The sequence below is a fragment of the Glycine soja genome, chromosome 5 (assembly GCF_004193775.1).
Source record: "Glycine soja cultivar W05 chromosome 5, ASM419377v2, whole genome shotgun sequence".
In the NCBI taxonomy this organism is placed as follows: domain Eukaryota; kingdom Viridiplantae; phylum Streptophyta; class Magnoliopsida; order Fabales; family Fabaceae; genus Glycine; species Glycine soja.
In genome coordinates, this window is record NC_041006.1 from 335,238 (window position 1) to 345,099 (window position 9,862).

At 32.1% G+C, this 9,862-nt stretch overlaps 2 protein-coding genes across 4 annotated transcripts; both read right to left on the reverse strand.

Annotated features, from left to right (window-relative positions):
* Nucleotides 1–199: 199 nt before the first annotated feature.
* LOC114411654 (pentatricopeptide repeat-containing protein At5g40400) lies at nucleotides 200–4,158 on the reverse strand. 3 transcript variants are annotated; one of them, XM_028375293.1, is made up of 4 exons: nucleotides 1,959–4,158; nucleotides 1,393–1,445; nucleotides 887–1,040; nucleotides 200–778 (listed from the first exon to the last, which is right to left on the reverse strand). In XM_028375293.1, the coding sequence occupies exon 1, from the start codon at nucleotides 4,075–4,077 to the stop codon at nucleotides 2,197–2,199; it is 1,881 nt and encodes a 626-aa protein (XP_028231094.1). In that variant the 5' UTR covers nucleotides 4,078–4,158; the 3' UTR covers nucleotides 200–778; nucleotides 887–1,040; nucleotides 1,393–1,445; nucleotides 1,959–2,196. The 3 variants fall into 3 exon arrangements, with proteins under 3 accessions (XP_028231094.1, XP_028231093.1, XP_028231095.1); XM_028375292.1 differs by having other exon boundaries at nucleotides 200–1,040; XM_028375294.1 differs by lacking the exon at nucleotides 1,393–1,445 and having other exon boundaries at nucleotides 200–1,040.
* A 2,132-nt stretch (nucleotides 4,159–6,290) lies between these two features.
* On the reverse strand, nucleotides 6,291–7,122 carry LOC114411427 (P24 oleosin-like). The gene has a single exon (XM_028375117.1). It carries the CDS (start codon nucleotides 7,036–7,038, stop codon nucleotides 6,493–6,495), a length of 546 nt encoding a protein of 181 aa, XP_028230918.1. The 5' UTR covers nucleotides 7,039–7,122; the 3' UTR covers nucleotides 6,291–6,492.
* Nucleotides 7,123–9,862: the final 2,740 nt, after the last annotated feature.

Genomic DNA, 9,862 nt, shown 5'->3' on the forward strand with positions numbered 1-9,862 from the left:
ATAGTTGTGACCAAAGTAATGAACATTTCTCAAGCAAAATGTATATTTCCTTTCTTATCTTACATTTTATCCATATTCACAATTCCAAATCCCATGACAAATCAAGCTTTACCAGTTATTGTCATAACAAAAATATTAAGTTATTCAATTGTTTTAAAGTATGAGAACTGAAATCCTATCATCTCAAAAGGAGAAAATATATCATCCCAATAAGAAATTGTTATGTTTCAATCACCTAGTCAAATGAGGGTTTTGACACTAATCCCCTGTACTACTTATATTCTTCTAATTTTTCCCTTCTTTCAAGCATAGATTGCAGTATTGCATAAATCAATGAAATAAACAAACCGTCATTTCACATTCTCCCAAACATCTTCCATGTCCATACAACTTCTATCATTTTTGTTATAATTGAAAACAGAATCTACTATAAGCTAAACTCGACAGAACTTACATCCCCTGATACTACACTTTCAGAAGATTGCTCAGCTGGAAATAAGCTAAACATAACCTCCATGCACCTCTCAACATGGCATAGCTGACCCAGATGCATCCACAGAATCTTCATCTAAGCACTTGTGGAGACCTTTCCAGCATGAAATACATAACAAGCTTTTGTAGTAGGCACTAGACTCTTTGTATAAAGTAAAGGAAGACAAGTGATTACTCACATCTCCAAATAGTTTCTCAAGCCTAAAGTTTGAATACACTTTTACAAGGTTGGTCTGCTAGATGATTTAGCAGACATGACTGCAAATTTCTTTCAAGTGTCCTGAACCTGGAAAAGTCAGATAGCTAATCATGAAAAGTTAGCAGTGAATCAAATTGATTTGCATGAGCAATTGCAAACATTATGCATTCCTCCCTTAGAGTTCCACATTCTTACAAGCAGAATTTTTTGGTAACAACTCAGCAACTTTGGCCTCATATCTCATACAACATCTAATACTTGACCCCCAATCCAAGCTTGGCAACCTGGGAGCTCTAGAAAGGCACCTTAATACAGCAATCACTCTTCTGATATGTACAATAGTACCTGGCTGAACTTAGATAAGACCAAAAATGGGAACAATGAGAACAGAATAATGAAAAACATACAACATAACTATTGTAGTAGACTTGTTTTAAATAGAGGATGAATATTGGAAGTTTATCATAAACAGCCATGCCAAAATCTAGAAAAGAGAGTTAACTAGAAGAATCAGAAGCAATTATCATATAAAATACAGTTTCATGTAACAGTAAGGCACAAAACAATGTAAAAGATGTTGTAACACAAAGATGAATATCATAGAATAACCAAAAGCAACAAAAATTCAAGATGATTTAATGTTTAATCACAACAATTAAAAATGACATGCATATACAAAACAAGGCATTCAATTCACTTACAAGACCCCTGACCAAATGCCACCAAGGGGAAAAAAGATATTTGGTAGTTTGGCCTGTTTAACAAAACAAATAAAAACAGAAGTTATTATAGTAATAGTAATACTAAAATCATTGGCATTCAATGATTTCAGCATTGTTATTGCATTTCAAAATGGAGGAAAAATGAAATTCATCAAATTTAAACATATTACTATTCATCAATGATCAGAATACTGTGATATGTACCATATGATTTTTAACAGAAACTAAACTTCGAAACCCAAGAACTAGCTTCATGTGAATGCTTAACAAAATTATATATAATCAAGACATAATGAGTTATAGATTTTAAGCTGCTTTTGTAGTTAGTTTGATTTCCAACTCCTATACATGAAACAAAAACTCTTTAGATAATTCAAAAAAAAAAAAAGAGAAAGAAAAAGTAAACATCAACTTAGAAATTAAATTGCAAAGGAGCACATGCTTCCTATCAAGAACTGGAAGGTAATAAACAGAGGAAAAAATACTTCAAAACAAGGACACACAAACACATAACAATTTACACAAAATATGAGCAAAAGATCTACCTCGGTGTATTTGAAATCCAAAAGCCACAAATTAACTTCACACTCCTATCACCATCAACCCCCAAAAGTTCCTTGAACCATAAATGGTGTTGAAGGAAGGAGATTACCCAAGAAGCAAACTGTAGTAACTGAAGATTATCTGCAAGGAGAAATCCCTCCACAGCATAGTGATCCTTATATGCCATGCCATGTTAAATGGGTAGATAAGATTTTGGATATAGTCCTATATTGGACAGATTTAGACTTCAAGCATATCGTGACCCAACATCTCATCATCTTGTTCCATAGCTTTCTGCAATCCATGGATCACATACTTGCATGTTAACCTATTTGAAACATACCCCACCTTGAGCAGCTTATCCTGAAGCTCCAACAACTCGGCCACATTACCAACATCACAAAAGACTTTAACAACTGCATTGTAGCTTTCAGTATCGTAAACTTGAAATTCATTGGCAAAGAATTTCAATAATGACACAGCTTTATCAACCTTATTTTCCTCACAATACCCATTTATTAATGCCCTGCTTATTTCTACATCAGGTAGAATACCTGAACTAACCATTTCCTCCAACAAACCTTCAGCCTCCAAAGTCCTGTTTACTCTACACAAGCAGCTTATAACAGCTCTATAGGCAACAAGATTCAGTATCATGCTCCTCTTTACCATCTCAGATTTCAAAATTAATGCCTCTTCCACATTATTGAATTTACATAGTGACTCAACCAGTTTATTGTAAGTGTTTATTTTAGGCATATAGCCATCTTGAGATATCCTAAGCAGAAAACTTCTAGCAGCAAATGGTCGACCTTCAATACACAATGCAACTATAAGATAATCATATAAATCTTCAGGAATCTTAATTCTAAATCTCTTAAGCTCCACAACCGTATTCAAGGCTGACAGCAGCTTTCCATCCCTAGCAAATCCTTCAACTATAAGCCGACAGGTGACACTGTCAGGACAAATCCCATTTCCTATCATTTCATGCAACAGTGATCTACACATTTGCATCTTGCCTTCTCTGCAATAACCAGACACAAGAGTATTATATGACACAACGTCTGGATCAATCCCTCTGTGAACCATCTGATGAAAAAGTTGATGAGCCTCCTTGACCTTCCCTTCTTCGCAAAGGCCATTCATCAAGACCGTGTGTGTAATCAAATTAGGCATCACGCCTCTAATGTACATGATCTTGTACAGGTAAAATGCATCCTCCAACCTCCTCTTCTTACAATAGCTATTAACGAGCGTGTTATATGTGACCAAGTCAGGTTCAAATCCTTCTTCCTCCATCTTATCCAGGAATCTGGTCACCTTATCAGTATCTCCATCTTTGCACAAAACATGGGTCATAATATTGAAAGTATAAGCATTCCTATGTATTCCAAGTCTTCCCATCTCCTCATACACTGCCCAACACTGACCAATATAATTAAACCTAGACAACCCACTCAGCAGACAATTGCAAGCAATCACATTGGGGATAAAACAAGCCTCAATGTTCCTCCTAAAAGTAGCCAAACCCTTCTCAACCATACCAGCCTTCACATAAGCCTTGATAAGCATATCAAAGATCGCAGGGTTCCAATTACAATCCTCAGTACACTCCACGAGATTCTCATAAATGCCATCATTTGGAGGAACACAAACACCCTCAACCTCAACCAATTGTATCAACTCAGACAACAAGTTCATGGCATGAGAGAACACTCTAGACCAAGCAAGTATGTGAACAATTACACAATAGTTGTGCAGAGTTGGTGTGATGTTCAAATCATTTTTGACCCAATTGAAGAAGGTAAGAACTGAAGAGTGATCAGACTGGCATCTGAGAAGGATCCTTGAGATTTCATGGGGACCCATGTGGGGGAGAATTCCTTTGATGTCATTATTACTACTATGGAGAAGGGAAAGGTTGGAACTTTTGTGTTTGAGGATGGAAGAGATGAGGTTGACGATGTTATTGGGGTTCTGGGTAGGAGGAAGGAGATTGTAAAAGGGGCTCAAAGTGGATTTGGAGTGAGAATCGTGAAGAGCGATTAGAGAAGAAGATGAAGAAAAGAACATAGATTGTGACAGTGTGGGAACATAGATTGAAGGTCGACGAATCATGTTGATGAGAAGAGAGAGAGAGAGAACAACGTACCAGGTTTGCGTGAAGAAGTGAAAATGTTAGTCTGTCTCAAGGCTCAGCGGTGCTTCTTCACGTTAAATTTTGAATATCAAATTTTTTACTAGCCTTGATAAAATGTTCATTATTATGAATTTGATTTGTTCTTCAATATGAAATTTTATCACACTAAAAATCTTGTTAACAAATAACAAAATTTTAATTAAATTGAAACAATCTTACAAATGATTTGGTGATATATGAAAAAAATACTCTCTTTTGATTAAGGAAGCCTTTTTTATATATAAAAAAAGTCAAGACTTTTCATTAATTTTTATTTTTATATTAATTAAAAATTCATTTATCAAATAATTAAATAATATTTTTTGAAATAAATTTTTTAGTAGTTTATAGTATTTTTTATATCTTATTTGAAGTAACATCAAAACATTAGCTTCAATTTTTTTATATTTATTTCTCTTTTCCTTAAATATTTATTAGATTTTTTTTATTTTTTTATAGGTAAAATTTTATCATTTTTATCTTCTATGTAATTTTATATTTTTTAACTACTTCTAAAGATAATTTTATCAAATACTTATAATTTAATAAGATAATATTTTTAATTATTAATTAACTTTTCAGTTAATTTTATTAAACATAACCTAAGATAGAAAAAAAATACCCTAAGTTATGTATGTAAAAAATATTTGTTAAGAAATATCAATTCTTTAAATAATATATATCAATATTTAAAAAAATTAACCTAAAACTTAACCTTACTCTCAACTAAGAAATACTCTGGGTTGGCCTTATTCATTTTTTATAAGCATCAATGGAGGACCTACAGTCATGTGAGCATGTACACTTGCACCCTCATTTTTTAAAATTCATCAAATTTATAAATAAAATCTTATATTTTTATATTTTATTTTATCTATATTTATATAATTAAATCCAGTTATTTTAGTTTTTATAATTTGTATCCAATCATGTCTCAACACAATTTCACATATAATCATGATCATAAACATGTTCTTCATTACTCAACTTCTAACTTTATATAATAATTTCATTGAGAAATAAAATTTATTTTGGCAATTCTACATTTTGAAAAGGTTAATTTTCAACTCTAGATTAACATATGCCCTTAGAATTTTATACTTTCGTATCAAATATAAGAAAATAAAATATTTTTCTTGGTTTTAAATGTAATTTTTTTGTTAATTTAATTTTATTTAATGTTATTATCTTTAGAACACTTTGTTTTGAGGTTTTAGTTCGTGTTTTTATTTCTAATATCAAGTTTTAATGAAGGATTAGTTAGGAAAAAATATCTTTCTATCTAAAATTAATGTAATTAAACATAGGTAATTTTTTTAGTTAGCTTAAATCAATTTTTTTTCTTATATTTGTAATCGGACGGAATATATAATTACGTCTCTCGTGAAGGCACTCAAACTAACTTCGGCACTTGTACCAAAAAAACTATACTTCAGCATAAATAAATAAATCTTTGAATTAATCTTTACAATATTACAACTTTGACATATTAGATTTATAAACTTCATTGTTTTTTGTGTGTGTATGAATCGGCGATATTCTTCTAGTTAGAAACTAATCCCTTGACATAAAATAATCAAAATAAATCTTAAAAAAATCTACTATTTATCAACTGTTAGATCTTGTTGGTTATATAAACTTTATTTTTAACTTAAAAAACTTAATGTCACCACATTCGTCCAAATTAAAAACTAAGTTAAAAAAACAAAATAAATTCATTTGAGTGATTCAGTGACAAAAATCTTTTAAAAAAAATTAATGTACTAGTAAACCGATATTTGAAAGATTTATTAAAAAAAAAAAAAACCTTTTTCAATAGTTTGCAAGAGTTATTTATTTCCCCCAGATGTGAAAATCACAGAGAATCTTTTACACACGCACTCCTCTTATATATCTTTGGTCAAATTAGAGCCTCCACCATCAAACATCGGTGTGGCATATATGGATCATGCATGCTACATCTATATGTATTTCTTCCCACTCAAAACTCCCTACCTCATTCAATTCAGAAATGGGGAATATTAATTAATTAATCGCAATAATTAAAAAAATTAACTATCAAATCGAAGTCAATTAATGTCAAATCTGCATAGTGTCGATCCACGAGGGAGATCAGCTGGAGAGGCATCTAAACAATAAATAAAGAGATTAATTGAACCCAAAAGAAAAATGCATTAATATTACTGATTACACGTACATGAGCAAATACAGAAAGTGACACAACATGGAACACTGAAAATGGAACTCCTCCAAAGTCCAAAACACACGTACCAAAGGTTAATTACATACTAGTATATCTCACAAGTCATACATAAGCGATATAAATTGAAACCATTTTCTTGTCTCATGATAACTCAATGCACTGTCATCCTTGTTGTTCCCTGGGCATGATGTGCCCTTGTCTGAATGTCTTGCCCAACCTCCTTCGTCTTCTGCCCCACGTACTCCGCCATGTCCGCCACGTGCCGCTTCGCTTGCTCCGGCAGCACCGTCATCATCGTCGTCCCCCGTGGCATCTGCCGGAGATAGTTCACCACCCACGAGAACAACACGAGCCCCGCCAGCCCGCACGCCCCCGCCGCCAGCACCGCGGTCACCGCCATTCCTATGGCGAAGGCGGCGGGGACCAGCAGCGGGCTGAAGAAGATGAAGAGCGGCGTCGCCACCGCCAGCCCCAAGAGGCTGGCGATGAGCGAGATGCCGGAGAGGAGGAGCAGCATTGCACCAAGGGGAACGCCGGCGAGGAGAGCTAGGAGTTGGGAACCCGTGAGGGACATCTCCGGGATGAGGTTCAGAATGCCGCTGCCACCTTCCCCGCCATGGTGTTGTGGGGTGTGTGTTGTGGTTGCGTGGACTTGCACATGCTGGGGTTGTTGTTGTTGTGAACGTACTTCAGCCATTGTGATGATGCAGAGAAGAAGAAGATGATGATGAAGCTTTTTTTGGTTTGCGGTGAATTGAGATTTAAGTGATGGAAGAGATTAATATTGGTACTCAGTGCATACGTGTGGGGTTGAAGTAGTGGCGGTGATGTTTCATAGAAATGTGGAGTTTCGGGGTGTTGACACGTGCATGTAATATGCTGAGTTGGGGGTTTGCATGAGGAACAAGTTTCAAGTTCGCCATGGTTACATGCATATAACATATAACCATGCTTACATAAATATAAATATTGTGAGAAAATATGTTGGTGGAAGTAATATTTTGAATATTGTTTCCTGGACTTTCTGTGACTATTATGTTTTTTCGTTTCTTACTTCTCTCTCTTTAAGGAGAATATTGTTTGGGAAAATGTTTGGTGGATATCTAATATTGTATTTAATATTTAGAAAGAGAGTAAAAATAAAAAATAAAAATATGATACAAGTGATTATAGGAAGAAAGAGATAAAAAAATATATTAATGGGATATATAAAATTATGAATGATTATATTCTTAGACACCCATATATTACTCTAAGAGAAAAAAGCATAATATATATATATATATATATATATATATATATATAATAAATATTTAATGTGAAAAAATAGAGATAAAAATAAATAAAAGGTGTGAATAACGTTATATACTATTAATTACACTTCTTTTATAAAACAATCGTATATGAAACACATTTACACATTAAATGTGGACACTTGTTAGCGAATATTATTCAAAATTTTCTTTACATTAGTTGTGAGAATCTTGCCCTTTTTCTTAAATCCAATCATGTTAATTAGTCTGTTATTAATCTATTAAGAGAGAAAGAAGTAAAATAATAATAATAAAATAGATTATATAATATGATTAAAAGAAAAATGAGATGTTAAATGACTATTGATAAAATTAAGGTGTCCGTATACGAATTTTATAAATTTTTATATAATTGATGATTATTGTTGAAAGGTAAATGTTATTAACACTCTTTTTTTAAAATATATTCTTTTTTTGGTTGAATTTATTAAAAATTACAATAAATTCAACAAATTTAAGAGAGAAATCTCACTTTTTATTAATAAATTTTTATCTTCATCGATTTTATAATTTTCATTAAATTTGACTAATAATAAAATACTCATGAAAAAAATGTTAAAAAAGATGTTACCAATATTCTTCTTGTTAAGATTCTCCGGTTGACAATGAATGGAAAAGTTATGTGCAAAATAAATGAATAATAACAAAAGAAGGGGAGTTTTTAAAACTTGGGCTTGGATTTTAGTGGTTTAGGAGAGGTTGGCATTGTCACATTACTATCCTTTGCAAAAATGTTGTGTTGTGAGAATTGCACAAAAACAGGTGAGAATATATTGTTGAAATTTTAGGAGATCCTTATAAAATATCAATAACTATTAAGAACACATTACATTAGATTATGAGAAAGAATTTTAGGAATACCTGAATCCATAATGATTGATCAACAAACTTAGCGGAATCTAAAGTCGTAGGTAACCGGTGGCTTCATGGTTCTTCCTCAATCATAACCTCTTTATTTCTTAATAAGATCTTCGTAACTCTTGAGAAGCGGAGAAGAGACAATACACTCAATGACATAGGTCAATATGGATAAGCAACATGAAAATTACATGCAATGTGATCTGAGTCATGCCTATTTCTAATTAGTCCAAACTTTATTTTTTATAGAGATCAATCCAAACACAACATAAATATTGCAAACAAAACAAGCTTATAATGAAATGATTAACTTGAACTTTATTTCTACAAAAAATTCAAATAACAAAATATTTGTAAATTATAAGATATAGAACATAAGTAAGACTCTTACTCAACTAAGGTACTATCAGAAATTACACCCATATGAGCATTGTGCTCATGAAAAACTTAAGTGTCATATCTCTAGTAAGTGGATCAGCTAGCATGAAATGAGTCCTTATATGTTCTATACAAATCTATATTTTCTAAATTCTTTATTTAACAACCAAATAATGTATGTTAACAAACTTTTACTTAGTTGAATCCTTAATAAGACCGCTAAGATATTGTCTCAATAAACACCAGATGGCTACTTAATGTTGGTGACAACAGACAAGTCAATTATAATAATTTAGCAATCAAGTATGATGTCTCATAGCAAAATATTAACTCCACCAACATGGTTAAATGTGGATCTTTATGTAAAGTGATTGCTATTAAGACATTCTGAAAAAATCGAAATCGGAATACCCAATGATCTCTAAAATTCTAAACTTTCGATATGAAAACATATAGTTTCTTGTTCTCTTCAATTAACGCATAATGCACTTTACTACTTTCTAGTGTTACATACCAAGATTACTCATATATCACCTTAGGACTCCCACAAAAAAAAATATTTTAGGACAATAAAAAAAATAAACTTAAGCATACATGATAAATTGTAATATAATTACTTTGTAACAATAAATTGTATGATGATAGTAGGATGTCATCAACGTACAATACCAAAACAATAAATTTATTCCCACTAAACCTTTGGCATACACAAATTTACCTCAACACCATAAGAGACAATCTTGATGAATTTTGTAATACTATAGACAAGAGACTTGTTTAAAAGCATAAATGGATTTCTTTAATTTGCATACCATAGACTTTAGATCATCTTAAACAAGGTTTTTTGGTTGTACCGTATAAATTGTTTCATCAATGTTTCTATTTAGAAACGTAATCTTTACATTCATCTATGCAAAACAATTATCAAAATGATCTACAGTGTCATTGTAGTCCTAAGAAAGTCTCTCTAAG

What these genes read in the sequence shown, in the direction of transcription:
- LOC114411427 (XM_028375117.1), bottom strand. Translation starts at nt 7,038, where the DNA reads ATGGCTGAAGTACGTTCACAACAACAACAACCCCAGCATGTGCAAGTC.
- LOC114411654 (XM_028375294.1), bottom strand. Translation starts at nt 4,077, where the DNA reads ATGATTCGTCGACCTTCAATCTATGTTCCCACACTGTCACAATCTATG.